This window comes from Rhipicephalus microplus, chromosome 5, assembly GCF_043290135.1.
Source record: "Rhipicephalus microplus isolate Deutch F79 chromosome 5, USDA_Rmic, whole genome shotgun sequence".
Classification (NCBI taxonomy): Eukaryota; Metazoa; Arthropoda; class Arachnida; order Ixodida; family Ixodidae; genus Rhipicephalus; species Rhipicephalus microplus.
The window spans coordinates 1,185,639-1,210,133 of NC_134704.1; the positions used below are offsets into that span (position 1 = coordinate 1,185,639).

Here is a 24,495-nt window from a genome sequence, read left to right on the forward strand (position 1 = left end):
GATGTAGGGAAAAGAATTGCGTTAATATGAGTAATAAAGCATTTTAGAACATGAAAGGGACAACCACGTGCCACCCAATGTGAATTGTGTAACGAGTGGGTCATCCAATGCTCCAACCCATTTCGAAAGCTTGTTCTTGATCACCTATTAACTGTGGCGAATATCAACTTCAGGCGAATTCTTCATTGTCATCAGCCACTGCATAAAGAAAAATTAGACAAAAATTCCTGCAAGTGTATGTGTATACCACACTTCTCCAAAAAATAATAGAAGGATAACAAAGTGAATGCTGGCAGACTACACAAAAATTATGAATATTTATGGCATAGTGGGTATCGAGCAAGTGTGCTTGTAGCAGTTACCCAAATAGTGTTCGGAAAAGGTTCTGAAAGGCCCCTCTTCCGGCTTTCTCTTTGGCTGAGCTGTGCATTTTGTGCAGGCCTGGCAGTTTTTCTGGTCTTGCAATTAACTCTTTCAAATATAGTTCGAACTTTAAATGCCAGCACAAATGCCCGAATGATGGCTGCAGTTCTAAATAGAAGAAAGTGATTGTACAAAATATGCATTATGAGAATATATTTACCGTGAAGTGGCAGTTTGTAAAGAATTATTACTGTGTTTATGTGTTGTAAATGCCCCAATTATTTTCTTCTATGATTATTCCCTGCTCTGAGTAATTGAATGTGAAAATATGCCAAGAATGGCCTACCACTGCAGCCGTTGCTACTTGCATCATAACGTGTGACCTGGACAAGCTATTGTGCATGAATGTAATGCTGATTCCAGTCTTCACTTGTGAAGGCTGATTAAAGATAAAGTAGTTTAAATACTAAAAATTAGGTTATTATCAGTATTCCATTGCATTTCATTGCAAGAAAAACTGGTGAAGTTAGTGTATTGTCATGAGTATATTGGTTTGAGGCAGAATACGGAGAAGAAGAGGAAGGAAGAGTTACATAATGTGCTTCAAGTTGTGGGATCTCGAAAGAAGATTGTTACTTTGCAACACATAGAAAAGGTAGACACAGTTCGGTGAACCAAAACATTGTGTACATTGGTTGAACTACTTTTACATTGATGATATCGCCAGTCGAATCAAACACGTCACTTGTGACATCCAAAAACGACCTTATAGAATGTTCTAATACACTCAACAACTTAACAAATACAAAGTAACCCGAAGGCGTCGTCGCTGACGTTCGACTCACTATGAGGTGCCCACAGCAGATGACTTGCGATGTCGCCCCCGTGGACCCATTATGGGAGATGACCATTCGCGCTGGCTCCACACGCCAAAGAGAGTCTCGATTGTCTAATGTGCTGCCACCCGGCCTCGCCACTGAGCATCACTGCTGATGCTTCTGCTATAACCATGATGATGATTGTGATCCCGTGTGAGCACAAAGCCACCTACCACTTGACAGCTTAAATGCAGCCTATCCACGAGACATGTCTGCCCTGAGACACGCAAATGACTTTACATGGAGCAATAGCAACCCTACAACCCCCCAACTGTAACTTAAAACATGCAAAAACAGAAAAAGAAAAATAGAAAAATAGAAAAAGCACAAATGAGTTGCTCAAGCTTTACGCGACAAGACAACACATCTCCCTAAAGAATGTCTGTGCACCACTACACCGCTGCTGGTTAACACCACTGCACTGTCCGGCTCATGGACTTACCTCAGTACTGATCTCACGATGGCAACTTTGCCGTCGGCGAGAAAGTGTCACTCGCGCCGACATGTCTTCTGGTTGCGCCCAGCATTCATGAGAGCACTGGAATACAGGCAGCTGCACAAGTCCCAAACATGTTCATCGCTCGAGTTGTCTTGACCGCCTTTCTAGTCAGTGGCGAAGCTCATGTGCAGAAGATAGCCAACCACGATTTATATCACTCTCACAGCATAGACTCAAAACACCCAACAAAATAATGCAGTGGGGCAAAGGGGAGGGAGCATCTGGCCCAGTGCCCATGTGGTACAATGTTCAGTACTGCTAACAAATGCATAAAGGGCGACTGATATGCCCAGCTAAAAAAAAAAGTTGCCTTTTCTTGTTCATGCATCGCAAGATAAAATGAGGGAAGCAGAGTGCGACGCATCAATATCATGATTCATATAGTTGTGTCCAAAGTGTGACTGACGGCTTCACAGAGCCTTAGGCCAAATTCATTGCTTGAGAATAACTGGCGTTAATCCAGCACACGGCGCAATGCAGAATAAGCGGCCGCAAGAAGGCATCAGCTTTGTAAAGTGGCTCTACTTACTCGCAGCTCACAGCAGCTTACCGAGTGATTGGCGCCCGCCTTCCCGGACAGTGTCATTATGCCCCGATATTGAGCGGCAAGGCAAGACAATAACGATTCCCAACTCCCTGAGTCAAAAAGATAAAATGAGCTACATTCAAATCTCGATAATTCTAATTCATAGGGTCCCAAAAAATTGTTTGAATTAAAAGAAGTTTGAATAAATGAAAGCTAAATAATCGGAGGGCTCACCTGCAGTAGTGCTTGTGCATTGTGCTAACACACGAGGGGGAGTTTCAGAAGACTTACATTTATTCACAAATAACAGGACGCTCGCTATTAAATGAAGTAAACGGTTACTCGCTTCTCCACAGGTTTGCTTTGCAGCGAGTCAATCAACTGCGCACGCAGTTTGCAAATCATTTCTACTTCGGCTTCAGCATTTTCCTGGCATGAGAAATAGCACGTGACTATGTGCAGCGCCAACAATACTTCAGTATCACTAGGCGGAGGAAGGGGCACCTTTTTCCTGTCATTAGAATTCTTGTGGCTGAGAGCAGAGGGGTCTTTAGATGTCGCCACTTGAGGCCACGGAGATTCATTTATTTTTATATCAGTGATGACGCCAGAAGTCTGAACACTCCTTTCCATCTGCACGTAACTTTTAATTGTTAGCCATCTGGTAGAACACTGCTAAAATTGTCAGGGACGCAGATGAAATAATCAAAAGAAAGCTGCATTGCCTCTTCTTTATCATTAAGCCCTACTCGCACGCATATGATTTTCTCGTGACAGCGACAAATGACAGTGGCAAGCAAAAAGATTTGCTGTCGCAGAGGCCCATACGTTGCCGCCGCCTTTTTGCGTCGCCCGTTTCAGAAAAACTAGAAAAGATCGCTTGTCGCCTGGAAGCCAGCATGGTGATTTCTGGGAACATGGTTTTTCTCGCTGTTGACACACACTCAACAGCAAGAAAACCTATTTTATTGATCCAGAATATGTTGGCAGTACAAAGTTTGCATATTTTGGCTCACATGCATGTCCATGGGCTGAATCGGTGCCATCGTATTCTTGGGCAGGAAGGCCGAACGAATTGCCCATAGGACTTCAACATTGCAGTGTGCTGTGCAATTGTCTATGAAAAGGAGAATCTTTTGGGGTTTTGCTGTGAATTTTTTCTCCTGTACACGAACCCAACCAGAAAACATTCATGTTCATCCATGCCTTCTTATTTGCAACATAATCAACAGGAAGGCTCTTCACAACTTTGAGGCACCGAGGCTTAGCCACTTTGCCAAATACGAAAAATCGGCAGCGCTTTGTGCTCGTTGCGTTCACGCTGTAGTGTGCACGTATCCCGAAGAAGTGCAGCCACTAGCGTGGATCCGGTCTTAGAGAACCACAGGGCACGTGTTAATCGTCGCCGTGGCGAGAAGACGATACTGCTCAAAGTCGTAACTCTTTATTGTCTGTGCCAACACCAAATGCAGTACAGAGCCCGTTACAAAGGCGCAGAGGGAAAACAAATGGGCTTATTCACGCCACGGGAGAGAAGTACTATACAGGGGTGCTGCGAGCACGTCTCCATAGTAAAAGTGAATAATGGAGACACCTGAACCAAGGCACGGTTGCTCGAGCGAGGGCAAAGGCGCTCGCGTTGGATTCGGAGAGATACGGGTCGGCGTAGCTTGGCCACGCACCAGGGCACCGTACCACTCTTCGGGCTAGCGTACGCAAAGGGGCAACAAAAGGTGAGGATTCACCTCGGGTGCGAGGCTCCGTGGGCGAAGTCTGACAAGCCACAAACAATGGGAGTCGACGGATAGAAAAAGGGAAGTGTGCTCACCTTCACATGTCCCAGAGAAATCTGACTCGCTCCCGACACGCGCGCGCCAGACGTCCTGAGAGATCTTGCGCACGGTGCCAGGCGACATCTGTTACCAAGTGAGAGAAGTTAAGTGTCACTCCTCGCTCTCCCAGTGCGGCAGACAGCAGAGGAGGGGAGTCATGTCGGGACATGAGAACGCCAGAAAAGGCGGCAAAGCCCTTGCAAAGGCGGCGGGCTAGCCTCAATTCCCACATCCCCCTTTCCTAAATTTGCCATTTATCGGTCTGCAAAGGCAGCTGGACGTCACCCATGCAGTTCAAATGTCACTGCTATGAGCAACAGCTAACCTCAGTCCAGCCCTCTAACTCCTGCTAAAAAACGATGAAAGGAAAAAAACATTAATAACAAAATAAACACATGACACTATAAAAGTAATTGTGAAAGGGAGCATAGGAAAGTTGGACTAGAGTTCGTGGTGCTTGGGAGGGATACCGTCCACTGCGCGAAAGGGCGGAAGAGTATGACAATGTCCGCTAGATGCGATGCCCAAGTGCGAGGTCAGAGGCATGGAAGGGGGCTCTCTGATGGCTCGTTGCTGGTTTTTATTAGTCACGAGTCCGACGAATGCCGCTTTGGTGGTGGTTTGGAGGTCCCGAATTTCTCTATGGAGATGGGGTAACCTCGATGGGAAGCCCGACCTCGCCGAGGGTCAGGGAGACTGAACTGGAATAGCTATGAGGCGCCCTGGCATTGGCCAGCAGCATATAGCTGCTGTCAGCTGGCCTTGCGCAGCAGCCATCGCGGAAAAGGCTGCAGAGCTTCTCAGCGACGGCCGAGAGAAGAGCACAGCGTCAGTAGGTCAGTGCCCCCAGCATCTCTAGTGTCCACGTCAATGGGATGAAGCCACGAAGCGCACTCTTCACAGGCATGCGCAGAGGCGCCATGCACGTACACACGCACAGAAGCACACACACACACACTGCCAACGGCTGGGCAAGCAAAGGCGCAAAGCGTCCTTTGTTCCTCTCTCTACACATAAGCTCCGATACTCAAGGTCACAACTCCCTTTGTGGTAGACGAAATAAACATGGAAAAAAGTAAAGCAGAGCGAAATGACCCTCAATCTCTGGCCAAAAAAAATAAAAACATAAAATACAAATAACACCTAATGTTAGACGAAGGAAACGTAAAAACATAAAATACACATGAACACTTAAAGACGAAACATTGGCAGCAAACTGGGTGGGGTCAACTTCTTTACGAGAAAAGGCCATAAAGAAGCTAATCTATACTGAGGCCAGACAGTAAACTGAGTGCCTTCGGCTGCGGAGAAGTTCGCCGTCCGGCGCGAAATCACAAAAGTGACCACTTCCTCAGATTATACCGGTGCGGGTTCTGAATGTGGTCCGCCGCTCCGGGTGTGCCCGTTGCTTGCGCGAAGTGCCGCAGGGCGCTGGCGCGAGCTCGTCAGCCCGTGACAAAGGCCTTCAGGTCTGTGATGTGGGCACGGCTGAGTTTTCCCAAAGGGGATCTTTCAGCTAGTACGCACCACGGACGCTCACTGACAATCAGTTCATAAGATCGGGTGGCTTGCCACCCCTTGGTTCCACTGTTTGTCAGACATGACAGGCACGGCAATAGCGATAAATGCCACGCTTCGTGCAAGGCCAGGTCACAACGTTGCTCAGTTTGCAAAAACTTTTGAATCACTATGGTGACCGGCCATGAGTTCGTTGTGAGAGGATCACAACAGTGTGGCTCTCACACTTTTCGGTATAACTACCTTAAATGGGTCAATGGATTCGTCGTCAGTGGCTATATACTTCAGCAGGAGCCCGTCGTGGTCCAGCAAATATAAATCCGCTGGGGACTCAGCGATACACACTGGTTCGAGCTCCCTATTCGCGCCCGCTGCAGGGCAAGCAGTGTCACAGCGCTCGGTATCGCCAAGACAGTCGCTATCGGCGCCCGCTGCAGGACAAGTAGCGTCACGGCACTCCATTTCTCTGACACCGTCGCACATTTCGCGACAAAAGGGATCACTTTGCTAGGCCTTCAGAAGCTCTTCTGTGCTGAAAGCGATTCCCATTCTGTCATACTGGGGGAGTCTGGTATCGCGCCCAGTCAGGACCGCAGCAACAACTGCTTGCGTCGGCCTTACGGGTTCGCTCTCGGCATTGTGGTCTTCAAAAAACTCCCCCGCTCAGCCGCTTCGCGGTGCACCGCTTATCTAGTTAGCAGCCAAGGTTTGTCTGCATGGGGACTCACCGTTCTCGCCGAATGGTGGCAAAGCTGCTATTCCGCCCCTGACGCTTGCATGTGCAAAGGCATCTCTAGCGGCTGTTGCACCGGGATTAAGGTCCTTGGCAGACAATGGGGCACGAGATAATGCGTCAGCTACCACGTTTGTGCTCCCCTTTCGATACTGCACTGAAAAGTCATAGTGCTGTATCAGGAGAGCCCACCGTGCCAGCTTGCCGCCAGGCTTACAGAGCTGCATCAGCCAGCTGAGCGCACTGTGATTCGTTTGCGCCACGAATTTCGTCCCATCAAAATAGACGTCAAACTTCTGCAGTGGAAACACGATGCCGAGGCACTCCTTTTCGGTCATGAAATAACTTTTCTCCGCAGGGACCGAGGAGTGGCTGGCAACACGCCCCCGTACTTCTGTAGGAGAACAGCTCCTAAACTCGGATCACTCACGTCAGTTTGTAGAATGAACAATCTGGTCAGGTCGGGGAGCTTGAGCTGCGCTGTCTCCGCTATTGCGTTAGACAGTCGGCAAAACACTTCTTGCTGCTCAGGTCCCCATTGCTACTCAGCAGACTTACCCAAAAACTTGCTCAAGGGTGCCTGTAGTCGGGCACAAGACGGAATGAACGAACAATAAAAGTTGACCATTGGTAAAAAGTGGCAAAGGTCACTTATGTCCCTGGGCACGGGAAAATCGAGGGTGGCTCGAAGTTTCTCCCGATCCGGCTTAAAGGAGCTTTCACCCGGCATACACCCGAGTAATTGAATGCGGGTCTGCGCTAATTGGACCTTAGCGGGATTTAGTGTCATCCCGGCGATCCTCCCCCTCTTAAGTACATCGGCAACATGGACCAAGTGCGCTTTAAAGGTTCGTGAATAAATCACGTTGTCGTCGAGGTAGCACATGCAGTATGACCACTTTGCTTTTCCGAGAACGCGGTCCATGAGTCTTTGAAACGTCGCAGGAGGAAAGACCAAAGGGCATACAAGCAAACTCGAACAACCCTCTGTGGGACATGAACGCAGTTTCAAACTGGTCACGGTTACTCATCTGGACCTGTAGGTAAGCTTTAGAGGCGTCAAGCTGGTGAAAGTACCATGCATCACCCAGGTTTCCTACGATGGAGTTTATCGTCGGGAGTGCATAGGCATCTTCACGAGTCGCTCCATTCAGATGGCGATAGTCTATGCAAAGACGATGACTGCCATCTTTCTTAGGCACCAACACAATCGGAGATGCCCAGGAGCTGGACATGTGGCGAATAATTCCAGCCGCAAGCATGTCGTCTAGCAACCCATCGATAATGTGCTGTTTGGCGAGACAGACGGGCCTGGGGTTACACTTCAAAGGAAGCGCGTCACCTGTTTGGATCGCAAGGCTCACTAAAACAGTGCAGCCTGGTCGATTGGTGAAGAGCTCCTCGTACTGACGTAACAGTGTTGACAGACGAGCCTTCTGTGCATCATCTAACCAAGTCGCACTAGCGACCAAAGAATGTAATGCCTCTTCGTGTCGTAACTGTCGATCCACAGAGGGGTTTCGAGCCGAAGAACGCAGAATGCCAGGGTACGACCCCGAAGTTGTGGCGCTACACGGTTTGTGCCACGCCTCTCATTCCCAAAGAGGACTGTGAGAGGGCAAATGCATTGAGCAGGGGCTTGGCCCTGAACTCTGCACAGGGCACGGTTCGGATGCTTCTGTGGCAAAGGCAACAGTAAGGGCCAGCGGGCTGATGAACGGCTTGAGTTGGCAGAATGAGTGTAGTGTTTTCAGTTTCGGTTTCCATTTAGTTTATGTTGTTTTTACTTGCCACCAGGTGACTTCTGTATATATATGCATACCTCTGAATAAAACTTGAGTTCTGGTTTGTGATCATCGACGACAATGGTCGCTTCATCGTTCTTCCGCGGCTTTCGCCACGATACAACAATGGTGACGAAGGTGCCTCTTTTTTGGGGGGTGTAACCATGCCTGCACCTTTTCGACGCTATGAGCTGCATCGGGCTTGCTCTGCCGTCCCCGTTCCTGCCTGAACCCGGCCGCCCCACCATTCCGTGGAGGAAATGGACGGAATGGCACTAAATCTTCGAAAACTGCCTACTGGCATCCGGAGCGTCCGACTTTCCACTTGAACGTCGCAAGGCCCTGCTGTTACACAGCCTCGGCATTGAGAGTCAACGTGTCTTGTCCAGTCTACCGCTTCCAAAGGATGCCTCTCAAATCAGTGGGTCAACCGCGGATGACAAACTTACTGAAGCTAGCAAGGTCGCCGCCGTTCAGCCTTCTGTTTAAGACGAAGCTGTAGCGGCTTTTACGCAACATTTCACAAGCTCAAGCAATATCGTCGTAGAAAAGCACCGCTTTCGCCGTTGCATTGAGCACCCTGGGGAGTCTGTCCAGGAGTACGCTGCCGCACTACGTGCGCTAACCGCTGCATCTTCGCTTGCTTCCCCTGAAGACTCGCTTCATGACCAATTCATGGAAGGGGTCTCGTCCCAGCACATTCGCGAACGCCTTCTTCTTGAGGGCTCCACCTTTTTGTTCTTCCGGGCAATACAATTAGCATCACAAATCGAACAGGCTAGTGAAGACCTTTGAGAAATTGCTTTATGCACCGTGCAGTGTATATCAAGAAGCTCTCGCTCAACGCCGCACGACCGATGTCGAAATGAACACTGCCACCGTCTTTCGCGTAGCAACACGCCTCTGCCTGCACCTCCTACCGAAACGCGCCCGCATCCCGACACCTATTAACCTGCTTCCTGTGCACGTCCACCCACTTCATCCTCTTACTGCTATCATTGCGGTTCCCGCCAGCACTGTGCTGCGTCATCCCGCTGCCCAGCGAAAGGCCAGGTTTACTATAATTGTGGGATCATTGGGCACTTTAGTTCAGTATGTAGAAAAAAGCAACAGGGCGTTCGTGTTCATGAGCTTAGCGACCAGAATTTGCCCGTCGAAGCTATGAGCATTCTGTCGGTGACCGCATCCAGCCGCGCTGGAATTCATGTCGAGGTAACAGTTGGGCATGCGCTGTTACCATTTCTTATCGACTCGGACTCTTCGGTTTCCATTCTGGCGGGTGATCTTTTCAATAGGCATTTTGCCGGCCATACACTGCTGCTTGCGCGCTGTGTGAAGCTGCTAGATTACTCGAAACAGCATATCCCTGTGCGAGGATGCTTTCTACCGACGGTCGTATACAAGGAACGCGAAGCGTCCATTCTGTTCTATATTGTTTCGCAAGGCACATCGCTGCTAGGTATTGCTGCCATTAAGGCCCTTCAGCTCCAGATTGACGGCTCATTCCTCAGCTGCCTTAAGATTACCGCGTCAACTACAAGTGCTACCAACGTACAAGCCCCAGGCCAGGAAACAGTTTCAACTGCATGCCTTCCAGCAGAGTTGTGCAATGAGTTTGCGTGCCTTTTCGACTCCAGCCTCGGCCTAGCGAAGGCTATTGTGTATCATGTCAAAGTTCAGCTCTCAGTTCCACCTACTATAGCAAAACTGCGCCGCCTTCCTGTTTCACTCCTAGCTCCGGCATCGGATGAACTTCGTCGGCTCGAGCAGTTGGATGTGATAGAGCGCATCAATGCGTCAGCATAGGTCTCCCCGATTGTTGTTCTTCAAAAGAAGGATGGAGGCATTCGTGTTTGTGTCGACTTACAGGAGCCTAATAAGGCCGTAGTTACAGATAGCTTTCCTATTCCACACACCGAAGAACTCATCCACAGTCTCGTTGAAGCAACTCATTTCTTGAAGCTTTACCTCGCATCAGCCTACCACCAGGTTTTGCTCGATCCTGAAAGCCGTGATTTGACCGCTTTTATTACTCACGATAGCCTCTTCGCTTTAAACGAGTGCTTTTCGGGTTGGCAGCCGCCCCAGCTGCATTTCAACAAATGAAGTCTAAAATACTTCAAGGATGCTCTGGTGTTCTCTTCTATGTAGATGACATCATTGTGTTTGGGAAAAATGAAAAGGAACACTTGACCAACCTGATCGCTGTACTATGGCACATTAAGGAATTAGAGCTCAAGTTAAACAACAAGTGCGTATTTGGTGTACTGGAACTTTCCTTCTTGGGACACAAGGTCACAGCACAAGATATTTCTCCACTGCCGGAAAAAATTACTTCCATTATAGATACTCCTGCACCAACTGATGCTACTAATCTCCATTCCTTTTTTGGTCTGGTTGAGTATTACGCCAAGTTTGTTCCCAGTCTGATGTGGTAGAACCTATGCAAGCTCTTCTCCAAAAGAACCAACTATTGATTTGGACGGATGCGGTAGATGCCGATTTCACCGAAATAAAGTTTCTGCTCTCGTCCAGCCAAGTTCTGCATATGTTCGATGCATCCCTTCCGGTCGTAGTGTCCACTGATGCATCCGACTGCGGACTAAGTGCTGTTCTCCAACAGGTAGATGGCCATAGGTTTCAAACTGTTTTCTTTGCTTCGCGTGCTTTCACCTGCGGAGAGGAAATACGGTGTGGGAAAGCGTGAAGCGCTTGCGCGGGTTTGGGAATGCGAGCACTGGCATACTTACTTGTGGGGACGGCATTTCACGTTGCGCACAGACCACTAAGCCTTGGTCTCTCTCCTCTCTTCGCAAGGCACTGGCCGCAGCCCCCTTAGCATCGCACGCTGGCCAGAACGACTGCTTCTGTACAACTATACTGTAGAGTATCGGAAAGGGTCTTGGCCTGCACATAAGACGCTCTCAAGTGAACTTCAGCCTTTCTTCTTGGTGCGTGAAGAATTGTCGGTCGTTGACAACTTGTTCCTGTGCAGAGAACAAATCGTTATTCCGTTGTCTCTCACGCCGCAAGTAATCGCTGCTGCCCGCGAAGCTCACCCAAGTATAGTTCGGACAAAAGCTCGACTAAGAGAAGGGTTCTGGTGGCCAGGCATGAATAGACAGGTGGAACTTTCCATCCAGAACTGCAGAATATGTCAGATGGCTGACAAAAGTGCAAAAACTTCTGCTACTCCTTTGCAGCCAGTACCTTTGCCAGAACGCCCATGGGAGAAGCTGGCCATTGACATCGTCAACCTTCTGCAGAGAGCGCCGCACGACTGCAGATATGCTATTACGCTCATCGACTACTTTTCGAAGTGACCAGAAGTTCAATTCTGCAGTGAAGTGTCATCCTGCATTGTCATAAACTTTTTGCTTTCGGTGTTCTCCCTTGTGGGTTACCCGGACGTAATAGTATGAGACAATGGTCCCCAGTTCGCCTCTGCGGAGTTCACAAAGTTCCTCAATGATCATGCCATCCGCCTCGTGCATTCTTCCATTTACTATCCTCAAGCGAACGTACTTGTAGAGCGGTTCAACCATGTCTTTAAGGATTTCGTGCAGGTTGCAATGTTAGAGCAGCGTCCGCTTCGTCAAGCGGTAACAGACTATTTGGCTATATATCGCTGCACGCCACATGCCACTACGGGTGTAGCACCATCCGTTATCCTACACGAGCGGCTACCGAGAACACGTCTTGACGTTGTGGGCCACCCATCACCAACCTTCTTCACCGATCCTGCTTCCGAACTCTGCAGTCTACGCCGATGCGTGAAGAGCAAACAAGGGTACAGCAAAGAGTACACAGACCGTTGCAGGACCGCGAAGAAGACAACAGTGTCAGTTGGTGATTTTTTGCGAGTTAAGAAAAGAAACCCAGAATATTCGCTGAGGGCGACCTCGCGTTTAGCCACCCACAGAAAGTTGTCCACGAACAAGGCTCATCCATGTTCCGGCTTGACCGTATCAAAACCCTGCCTCCGAACCTGCAACCCCACTTTCGGTGCCTGAGCGACCCAAGGATCGCTCTTCAATAGTGTAGGCCGAAGCTTCACCAGATTAGCCCAGGCTACAAGCAACAGCGCCAGTTGCATCGAAGCACCCGGTACCTCAACGTCAAGTCCAGCCACCAAGAAACAGAAGACCTCTGGATCGATACGGGCACAGTGTGTGGCTGGTGTTTGCGTGTAGACTGGTGCAGTGACAACTTGAGTGCTATGTGGACTTTGTGCAGACGTTTCTGTTGTTCTGCAAGGGTTTTTGTTTTTGGTTCCTGGATCGGTTTGTTATGTAGCAGTCTACGAATGTATGCTGCACAGTTATAAGTCAGACATTATTGTGAAGTGCACATGCCATGTGTGGTTGTAAATATTTGTAAATATTGTGTATTTTTGTACTAAAAGTAATCGAACAGTTATTAACACTGTTCTTTTTAAGGAGGAGGAATATGTAGTGTTTTCAGTTTCGTTTTCCATTTATTTTATGTTGTTTTTACTTGCCACCAGGTGACTTCTGTATTTATATATGCATACCTCTGAATAAAACGGTAGTTATGGTTTGTGATCGTCGACGACACTGGTGGCTTCATCGTTATTCCACGACTTCCCCCACGATACAACAATGAGCCATCACGATAGCCGTCATTTGTAATGTCCACAACGATACCCGTTTTAAGGAGAAAGTCCCGACCGAGAATCACTGGAACATTGAGCCCTGGAAGATGAACAAGATGGCAGCGCCTCTTTCGATCTCCCCATCTGACCGTCAACCTCGCAGTGCCTGCCGAATGGGCCACGCCATCTGCAAGGGTAAATGTAGTTTGGCTGTTTGCAAGCGCACTGATTGCTTCTGAAAGTGAGACAACATCTGTTCGCCGAACAACGAAGCGCTCACGCCCATGTCTAGCTAAGCCGAAAATTCACGGCCGGCAATATTCACCGGAATGAATTGCGCCTGTGCATCATTAAGAAATATGCTTGCCCTGCACGCCGGTGGAAGAAGCAAAGGTTCGGTCGCTCGTGCATTCACGAACTACCCGCAACCCTGTTTCGTTGCCTCACAGAAGGCCTGGATCCGGTGCACTCCTTTGCTATGTGCCCTCGTTCACAGCAGCGGTAACAGCGGGCTACAGAGAGCAGTAAAAAGCTTACAGCTTTTGAAACCGCGTTGGGTGCCACTGAAGTGTGCACGTATCCCAATGGAGTACGGCCACTAGTGTGGGTTCGGTCTTAGCGAGCTGCAGGGCATACGTTAACCATCGTCGTGGTGAGAAAGCGATACTGCTCAAGGTCCCAACTCTTTATAGTCTGTGCCAACACCAAACGCAATAGAGAGCCTGTTGCAAAGGCGCGGCGGGAAAGCAAAGGGGCTTATCCACGCCACGGGCGAGAAGTACTATACAGAGGTGCCGGGAGCACGTCTCCGTGGTAACAGTGATTTATGGAGACACCCGGACCAAGGCCCAGCTAATTGAGCGAGAAAAAAGACGCTCGCTTTGGCTTTGGTGAGATATGGCTCGGCGTAGCTTGGCCACGCACTAGGGCACTGTACCACTCTTCAGCCTAGCGTATGCAAAGGGGCAACAAAAGGTGAGCGTTCGCCTTGGGTGCGAGGTGCCGTGGGTGAAGTCCGACGAGCCCCAAACAATGGGAGTCGACGGACGGAAAAAGGAATGTGTGCTCACCCTCAGATGTCCCGGAGAAATCTGACTCGCTCCCGACGCGCGCACAAAACGTCCCGAGAGACGGCGCACGCGGCGCCACAGCCGACATTCGATACCGGGTGAGAGGGGTTAAGCGTCACTCCTCCCTCTACCAGCGCAGCAGACAGCAGAGGAGGGGAGTCATTTCGGGACATGAGCACGGCAGAAAAGGTGGCGGGCTAGCCTTATTTCCCACAACACACACCATCACCATTAGCCTCTCTTTTTCTTTCTGCTGGCACAATCATCGCCCTAAAGAGTAATAGTTTTACCCGGCAGCAGTTTGTATTAGAGTGCCATCTAATCGGCATTAAAGAACTGGTCGAGCAAGTAGTAAACAAGTAGATCATTCAGACCCCCAGCGAGCCATTCTCCCATTCGGCTCTGTCAACATCCACTTTCTTGCGGCAAACAGCGATGATATCACCAGCCAAATCAAAAACCTCACAAGTGCCATTGTAAAACAATGCAATAGACTCAATCAATACACTCAATTAACACAACAAAACAAGGTAACACGAGGGCATCGTCGCTGACGTTAAACTCGCCACGAGGTGCCCACAGAAGACAACCCGTGGTGTCGCCTTCATAGACCCACCAGAGGGGAGGACAATTCGCGCCAACCACTGGACACCGAAAAAAGTCTCTTATGTAGTGCCACCCAGGCTCACTGCTGTCAGTGATTGATGATGATGATGATGGTTTAAAAGCATAGCTCACATGCACTTTGGGGGATTGGCCAAGAAACGAGCAAGTAGATATAGGGATCACATATTACTTTTCAATCTAATGAATTCTAAAATGTTGTAAAGAAATTATTGCCGACGCTATGGCGCTAGCCATAATGATGATGGTAGTGATTCCTTGCAAGCACGACGCCCCTACTGCTCTACAGCTGTTAAACTTTAATGTGGCCTATCTGGTAAACGTGTGTGCCCCGAGGCACAAATGACTTTACAGGGGGTGATAGCAGCCCTACAAAATGATGTATTATAAAATAAACAGGAAAAAAATGCAAGAAAGGACATTAGGACATAGTGATACCACTCCTGTGCCAAAGTGCGCCAAATCAGATTACTGCGCCATTTTTATATATCAAGAGAAGTTGCGCTTAACTGCTCTAAAGTCTCGGGTTAAGGGGGACATCTAATGATGGCAATAGTCATGCCAGCATGACAAAAGATGTGCAGCTTGTTGTCTGGGCTGCCAAAGTTGCAATCACATAGATCTAGAATCACAAGAGTTTCATGCAATAATGCCTAGTGAGGAATCTGGCGCTGCGATTGTGTACCTTCATGGGAATTGTGGGAAGTACAGACTTCGTATTAGAGTAGCTAGCAAACTGTCTACAGATTTTTTTCTACAGTTCTAGTTTCGTTCTTCACACAGGGTGGGTAGCGGAGTGCAGTGAAAAGCACTGAATCAGCGCCATTGTTGTTCCAAGAGGCGTAAGACCACTTGGTCTGAAATTTATGCGACGTTTGAGCTTTACAAGTCTTATTTAATACTTTAAACTAAGAGTCGTCCACTCACCGCTGCACATAGATGTAGCGGCTCACGCCAGTGCATGATATTGCATCGAGTTCATGTTTTTTCACGAGAGCATCTTGCCTAAACTCATTTTAAATTGACTGCAAAACGATGACAAAGCTAAAAAGACGGCCCACCACGGTGGTCTAGTGGCTAAGGTACTCGGCTGCCGACCTGCAGGTCGCGGGTTTGAATCCCTGCTGTGGCGGCTGCATTTTCGACGGAGGCGGAAATGTTGTAGGCCCGTGTGCTCAGATTTAGGTGCACGTTGAAGAACCCCAGGTGGTCGAAATTTACGGAGCCCTCGACTACGGTGTTTTTCATAATCATATGGTGGTTTTGGGATGTTAAACTCCACATATCAATAAATACAATCAAGCTAAAGAAACACACTGTCTCTCTCCCCTGGCTCAACTTCACAACAAACCAGAGGTGCGTTAGTATACTTACATAAAATAGTATACATACATATAAATAGTATACATACATAAAATCAACACAAGCACTGAAGTAATAAAAGGTTTGAAAAACTGAGTATCATCGTGCAAAAAGCAAGATAGAAAAGAACATTACTAAAAAAAGTACATAGAAATGTAATTATAGGAACAAACTGCACTAAAGGAAGGCTAGAAAAACGAGGCTGAACATTTTTCTCCTGCACAGTGGTGAAGTGACAGCGCTATACAGTGAGCCAAGAAAATTACGATACGCACATGTAGTACATCTGAGAAAGTTATACATCATCATCATCATCATCACTATCATCATCATCATCAGCCTGACTAGGTCCGCTGCAGGACAAAGGACTTTCCCGTGTTCCACCAGTTAACTCGGTCCTGTGTTTGCTGCTGCCAATTTATACCCAAAAACTTCTTAATCTCATCTGCCCACCTAACCTTCTGTCTCCCCCTAACTCTCTTGCCTTCTCTGGGAGTCCAGTTAGTTACCCTTAATGCCCAGCGGCTGTCCTGTCTACGCGCTATATGCCCGGCCCATGTCCATTTCCTCTTCTTGATTTCAACTATATATCCTTAACCCCCATTTGTTCCCTAGTACACTCTGCTCTTTTCTTGTCTCTTAAGGTTACACCTACCATTTTTCTTTCCATTGCTCGCTGCGTCGTCCTCAATTTAGGCTGAACCCTCTTTGTAAGTCTCCAAGTTTCTGCTCCGTAGCTAAGTACCGGCAAGATACAGCTGTTATATACGTTCCTCTTGAGGGATAGTGGCAATCTACCTGTCATAATTTGAGAGTGCTTGCCAAATGTGCTCCATCCCATTCTTATTCTTCTACTTACTTCAATCTCGTGGTTCGGCTCTGCAGTTATTACCTGCCCTAAGTAGACATAGTCTTTTACAACTTGAAGTGGACTATTACCTATCTCAAAGCGCTGCTCTCTTCCAAGGTTATTGTACATTACTTTTGTTTTCTGCAGATTAATTTTAAGATCCACCTTCTGCTCTCCTTGTCTAACTCCATAATCATGAGTTGCAATTCGTCCCCTGAGTTACTCAGCAATGCAATGTCATCGGAGAAGTGCAGGTTACTAAGGTACTCTCCATTACCTCTTACCCCTCACTGCTCCCATTCTAGACCTCTGACAACCTCCTGTATGCATGTGGTAAATAGCTTTGGGGAGATTGTGTCCCCCTGCCTTACACTCTTCTTGATTGGTATTCTGTTGCTTTCTTTATGAAGCATAGCAGTTGATCCCCTGTAGATTGCTTCCAGGATGTTTATATATACTTCATCGACGCCCTGATTTCGCAGTGTCTGCATGACAGCAGATATTTCTCCTGAATCAAACGCCTTCTCGTAATCTATGAAGGCTATGTATAGTGGTTGGTTATATTCTGAGCATTTCTCTATTACCTGATTGATAGTATGAATGTGGTCGATTGTTGAGTTGCCTGTTCGAGATCCTGCTTGCTCCTTTGATTGATAGAATTTCAATGTTTTCTTAACTCTGTTAGAAATTACCTTTATAAATAGCTTGTATACTATGGAGAGCAAGCTGATTGGCCTGTAATTCTTTAAGTCCCTGTCATCTCCTTTCTTTGGAATTAAGATGATGTTAGAATTCTTCCAAGACTCTGGTACTTTTTCTGCCAGGAGACATCGCGTAAACAGAGTGGCTAGTTTTTCTAACAGAATCTGTCCTCGATCTTTAAGCAGATCTGATGTTACTTGATCCTCACCAGCAGCTTTGCCTCTTTGCATGCTCTCCAAGGCTTTTCTGGCTTCTTCTCTCTTTACTGGTGGGGTGTCATCTGTGTTACTACTAGATCTTATAGTATTGAGGTCGTAGTTGTCCCGACATCTGTACAGATTCTCTGCTGTTTTGACTATCCTATCCATATTGGTAGTTATTTTGCCTTCTTTGTCCCTTAGTGCATACATTCGATTTTTTTCTATTCCAAGTTTCCTCTTCACTGCTTTGATGCTTCCTCCGTTTTTCAGAGTGTGTTCAATTCTCTCCATGTTACACCTTCTTACATCGGATACCTTATGCTTATTATTAAACTTCGAAAGCTCTGACAGTTCCATTTTTACTGTTTTACTTGAGACTTTCATGCTTTGATGCTTCTTAATGAGATTCTTCGTTTCCTGGGAAAGCTTGCCCGTGTCCTGTCTAACTACCCTGCCTCCAACTTCCACTGCACACTCCGTAACGATACTCGTCAGATTATCATTGTATCTACGCTAAGGTTGGTTTCCTCACTAAGAGCCGAGTACCTGTTCTGAAGCGAGACTCTGGATTCCTGTACGTTCCCTCTCAGTGCTCGCTCATTGATTGGCTTCTTGCGTATCAGTTTCTCTCGTTCCTTTTTCAAGTCTAGGCGAATTCGAGACCGTACCTTCTATGGTCACTGCATCGTACCTTGCCAACCACTTCCACATCCTGCACGATGCCTGGGTGCGCACTCATTATAAAGTGTATTTAGTTCTTCATTTTGCCAATAGGGCTCCTTTATGTCCACTTACGGTTACCTCATTTTCGGTAGAAGGTATTCAAAATCCGAAAATTATTGCGTTCTGCAAATTCTACTAGTTGCTCTCCTCTGGCATTTCTTGTACCGATGCCATAATCTCCTACTGCCTGGTCTCCAGCCTGTTTCTTCCCTACCTTTGCAATAAAGTCTCCCATTGGTATAATATACTGTGTTTTTGCCTTATTCATTGTCGATTCCACATCTTCATAGAAGCTTTCAATGGAAGCGTCATTCTGGCTGGACGTAGGCACGTGCACATGTATCACCTTGAACTTGTATCTTTTATTCAGTTTAATTACAATACTTACCACCCTTTCATTAATGCTATAGTATTCCTCTATGTTGCCAGCTATGTTTCTGTGAATTAGGAACCCCACTCCCAGTTCTCTTCTGTCAGCCAAGCCCTGATAGCAAAGGACATGCCCATTCTGTAGCATCGTATAGGCCTCATCTGTCCTTTTTACCTCTTTGAGCCCTATTATATCCCATTTAACACTCTCTAGCTCCTCGAATAGTACAGCTAGACTTACTTCACTAGATAAGGTTCTAACATTAAACATTGCCAAGTTCAGGTTTCAATAGCGGCCTGTCCGGGTCCAGAGATTCTTAGCACCCTCTGCTGCGTTGCAGATCTGACTGCCGCCGTGGTCAATTTCTTCGCAGCTGCTGGGGACTGAGGGCCGTGTGTTATTGACGTGTGCATGTGGGAAGTAGTGGCCAGATACTGCACCAGGGTGGCCAATCCTTCTCTGGTGAGAACCCTCCTTATAAAAGGTTGCTCAAACATGAAGTTTTAATTTGTCAGTAAATTCGTCGTGGCTTTTTGTACAAGCAATATCGTTACCCAGTATATTACATAATTAATAGCAGGAACCGGTGGCGAATATAGAAACAGGTTTGCACGGGCAAACAGTTTGAATTCATGATCAAGACGAGAGAGTATTGAAAATGCAGCCGCTGCAGCCAGGATTCGATCCCGTGACCTTCCGGTCAGCAGCCGAGTACCTTAGCCGTTAGACCACCACGGCGGGGCAGCTGATGGGAATGCAGCAGCAGTGAGGTGGACTTCGCAGACGTGACCAAATTTATCACTCGACACCAGAGCTGCCACCATGTCAGGCCATGAACCTGTACTGTAAATACTACTTTCCAATTTGTGTAACGAAGCGTTGCAGGTTATTTTGAATGTGTTTTGCTACTTGTGTTTTTCATATTTGCTTTTGCACTCCTAAATATTTTTTCTAATCCCCTTCGTTCCTGTGTCATGCTCTATTATCAAGAAAGTATGATGTGTTCTTAGAACATCAGCCATGATTCTGACCTGTCTGTCAGCTCGTTTCTTCTCTTGGTCCCCATCGTCATTTTTTTCTTAAGCCATGATCTAGTTTCGTTATTGAAAAATGTTCAATATCAGTGTTGTGATTATGCTATCATTTGTGGGCAATTGCAGTTTTTAAATTTTTTGTTAGCGCTTTTAGGATCATTTGCTCTGTATTGTTTTTCATATTAGTTTTTTAAGAATTGTATGCACATTGACTAGAGAAGGTATTATCTGAAACTTGTCTTCTAGATTCTTTCAAACATTGTCAAGGAGTGCAATAAAGTTGATCTATGGAATGAAGCTTTTGTATATATCTAGAATAAAGATTTCGAATCTTTAATGTCAAGAAAAAGAAATAATCATGGGCAGGGCTGTTGTCAGACTGGAAGGCAAGTGTTCTGTTGAGGCAGAAGGTCAGGCGTGAAGATGAGGCTATAATCATGTTTCCGGGGCATGATATAAAACAGTATAATGCACGAAAAACCACAACAAATTCACGAGGGACGGACAAGGATGAACGAGGACAAGTGCGCATCCTCGTCCCTCTCTCGTGTGTTTCTTGTGGTTTTAAGTGTACTATATCGTCTTATATCATGGAGCCCAATATTCCACCTTCCTTTATGGGGACATTTTAGCCACAGAAAACGCAGGTATACGTTGATGGGACAGACATTGGAGAGGCCTTTGCGATGCAGGCAGGCTGTCGCTAATCAATGAATCGTTTGAGACACATTCCCAGATGAGTATTTGAGATGGGTAATAAAATATTATTTTCGGCAGCAAGCATTTGCTTTTTTCTTTGGCTCGATAATACACAGGTTAACATTGGTCAGAAGGACCTGAGCACCATCATCTCCATCTTCAGAGAAAACCTAGGAGAAGTCATCGAGTCACAAGACCAAGGTAACATGAGTGCTCAGCGGCGGATGCTGGCAAGGCCTTGATTGTGCACCTGTATGCTGCAGTGTCCAGTCCATTGTCTCCATCACTTGGGGTCTCTGTTACTCCTGACCCGGTCAGAAACCTGGAGCACTTTCTGACAAGCTCAGTGGATGTCTACAAAAAGTCAAACATCTTTTTTTCTCTGGAAGGACTGCACCTGGTATTGTATGCTGACACAGAAGACAGTCAGGTAAGACTGGCTTAATTATATGTTTGTGCAGGGGCTGAGATGTACAGGCAGGCAAAAAGAAATGCTGTGATGCACTTAAATATTTCTTTGTTTTGGCTGTAGCAAAGCACTTGAAAAAATCATGCACAGCAAGAGGTAAATGAATCAAGCTTTGTGTTGCAAAAAAAATATATTCGGCAGATCCCACATACCTAGGAATTGATGTTATGCAAAGCATGCGAAGGGAAGGTGACCGTATTGCAATTTTTTTTATTGAGCGACACGTCATGAAGTGACGCTGAATATATGTACAAATGTAGCATGCACAGACATATATTGAAGAGTTGCAGATGTTTATATGACCAGTTGTTTGCACTTGCACAATAATGTCAACTGCAACATCGGTGTTAGCAACACCAGAAGCTGATATGAAGCTCTGATGCTCACAAAGATGCTGGCCTTGGACACTGCTACATAAATCAACTTCAGCACATGGCAACTAACCACAATTGATGTTAACCCGACATGATGGCTGTATCAAAGGAGTACATCTGTAGTGTTTATAAAAATGGGTTGGTAGCACTGCAACCACTATTGACATTTCATAAAGATTAGCGTCTATTTTAAAAGTAGTTCTGAGATCTGGCGTAGGTCTGTAGTAGAATGCTTGACTGCTATGCAGAATGCTTGGGTTCGATTCCTTCCTGCTGAGGCCCTGAAATTTATTATTTGCATTTGTTGCAATTCATTTATTTGCAATTTATTTATTTGTAGCATTGCAATTCATTATTTGCAACGATGCCTATGACAGGTTTTCTTAACACTGACATTTATTCTATGCCTTCGTCGGGTCGACGCTACTGGCCGAGTTTTGCTTAACCCTCACGCGTTGAAATTGTCCATGTGAGTTCTTGTCATTTCTGGGTAGATACTAAGTGTCAATCACCCATCGTACATACCTGCATACTAGTGGCACATACCCATGGATAGGTATGTGCCACTGTCTGGCGTGAATTGTTTGACTACGTACGCGACAGCGTTGTGACATTATTCCTGTCGTGACCAGCGCGTCATATTTGTCATACCATCTTACCTTCTTGGTTGATGCCAAGAACGTAAGATGGTGACCACAAGAGCACCTAAATGTAAGCGGCTAGATAGATAGATGTGTTCAATAACCAAAGCTCACGAAGAAACGCTTCGCACTTAAAACATACACCTAACCATAGCATCTGACCACAGCAGCAGTCGAACCTGCTGAGAGTCACTTACCAATGGGCCTCAAAAATGCCAGTCTTGAACATATGTATGCCCGATGGAGATGCCCAGAAATCTGCTAGCTGCACTACGGTCGTCTGTAGGACCCTTATGCACAAAAAAAATCTTCGATCTCTCGAACATCCGATGAGTCATAAAAATCGTACGTTCAGACACAGGACAGATCTGCTGTACTTACCTGGGAATATTGCTGAAATTACTGGACGTTCGTCGGACATCCATTGTCCTATATGCCGCAAAATAGAATGTTCACCCTCACCATACGCGATTGGTCGAGGGCCCGCATACACACTATGACAGGGACGTTTACGCGGGCATTGACCTATTGCACATGACAAGAGCGAATATTCTGTTTTAGCACGCAATTGAAATCGTGCCGACAATCGAGTCATCGCGCATTGTTGCTGAGGGAGGACAAGTTTCACATCTGCTGAATAAAAAACATAATCATGCAAGTTCCCATGCTGCGTCACCGCTTACCCAAAGCCATGAAGAGCCCGAAGCTGATGCGAGTTGGCAAGCGCGCCAACGAGTGCCTGCGTTCTGCTGACGTGTCACACACGTCAAAGTTGTGCGAGCTTCCTGCTAAAACCGTCATTATATGAGCGCTTGGGCCTGAAAAGATTATGCCGCATGCAGATACAGCCACCCATTTTTTTTAAAACCTGAACACGATAGCGTTGACCTCCCAGTCTATGAGAGGGTTATTAACTGAGCGCAGTGGCGAAATTATGCAACGATAATATGTGCAGGCACGCAGTCTTCAGCTGTCGTCTCCTGGGCTGTTCTGAGATCCAGACTACAAGCGACCGGGACTAGGGAATTAATGACTCCTGGTCGGCGCTTGCACATTCAGGTTAAATAAATGCACAGCTGTACACTTGTGCTTGCGGTGTCAAGTCAATTATTTTGTGGAGGTTGTTAGTAGTTACGTCATTTGTTAATAAAACCGACGGTCACCGCTCTTTTGACATGATGTTCGGGCATTTTGGCACTTTCTCGGCACAACCCTCTCAGACCCATTGCGGTGGACGTTGAACACTGACTCTCTATAGCGCCTAAACAGTGTCTTCAAGTACACGTTATGAACTTGTTTAGCAGACCAGGCTATGTTGGAGTTGTTCAAAATTACTATTAAACTGCAAGCGACCACATTTGAGGTGCTATTCTTTCTTTTTGAAAATGTCTGCTTTAAGTCTTCTCTCAGACCAAGAGGCATATAACCGTTTGTAGCCATTTTAAGGTTTTCTTCTTAGGATATCTTGTGGATTTCCATCGGCGGTCCAAATTATTGCGTCCACGTGAAATCCTTTGTAGATATCCATATGATTTTGCAGAAGAAAACAAAACGAACATAAATAACAACCGAAATGTAATGGCCATAGGTCGTCGCTTAGATAACCGGCTTCGGAAATGGACGTTTGGCGATAATTCGAATGTCCACCTGATTTTTGTGGCCCATTGGGTTGATTCAGACTGGCCAGGTAACTATTCACGACTTCAAGAAGCTTTCGCTATCTAGCGGCCGCGCCTGGAAACGGCGTTAACAGGGTCAACCTGGCATGGAGATATGTTACCACATTGTGGATGATAAGTGGCCACAGAGTTTCTTTATTTTTATCATGCCGCATGCACTGGCCATGAGAAAGAAGGAAGTGATGTGCCAAGACCATTGCAGTGTGCCGAAATGGGTGGCATTGCAGTGGAAAGATGCCAACATATCGTTCTATCGCTTCTCGGTTGATGCAGACAATGTGTGATGAAGAACGATGAAAATCATGAACTTATGCATTGGAAAGAAGGTGATGGGCACTACGGTAGTTCGTTCTAATTCATTTGCAACGAGTTAATTCTCCTCGGTGAGTACACCATTACTTAGCATGTGAGAATTCTCATCAATGTTCGGGCTTCTCTAAGCACAGAGAATAGTTTATTTTATATAAGCAAGCGCTTTAAGAAATTCGTTGCATTACTTGTGTGAGTGTATCTCTTGCATACGCTCGTTTTCTGCACAAGTTGAAGTGCTGCCTTATCTCGAATTGAGCTGCTGTACTCATTGCTCCTGAAAATTTTTTATTTCCCATGTTTTGTATGTTATCATCATCACCGTTACCTCCATCATCATCTGACATCAGCCTGACTACACCTACTGCAGGACAAAGTTCTGTTCCATCTTCCGCGAGTCAACTCAATCCTGTGCTTGATGCTGCCACTTTATACCTGCAAACTTCCTAATCTCATCTGCCCACCTAACTTCCTGTCTCCCCTTCACCTCCTTGACTTCTCTCGGAATCCAGTCTGTGATTTTTAATGACCAGTGGTTATCTTGCCTTCATGCTACATGCCCTACTTATGACCATTTCTTCATCTTGATTTCGACTATTATGTCCTTAACACCGGCTGGTTCCCTGATATACTCTGCTGTC

General features: G+C 46.7%; 1 protein-coding gene across 6 annotated transcripts in view; it reads left to right on the top strand.

Moving 5' to 3' along the window:
* The window catches only part of LOC119174040 (intermembrane lipid transfer protein VPS13A), a 1,344,268-nt gene that overhangs the window by 354,189 nt on the left and 965,584 nt on the right, over positions 1–24,495 (top strand). For all 6 annotated transcript variants that reach the window (XM_075894208.1, XM_075894209.1, XM_075894213.1 and 3 more), the window contains 2 exons: positions 20,499–20,583; positions 20,646–20,812. In XM_075894208.1, the coding sequence (XP_075750323.1) occupies positions 20,499–20,583; positions 20,646–20,812 (252 nt within the window). The remainder of the gene's footprint in view (positions 1–20,498; positions 20,584–20,645; positions 20,813–24,495) is intronic.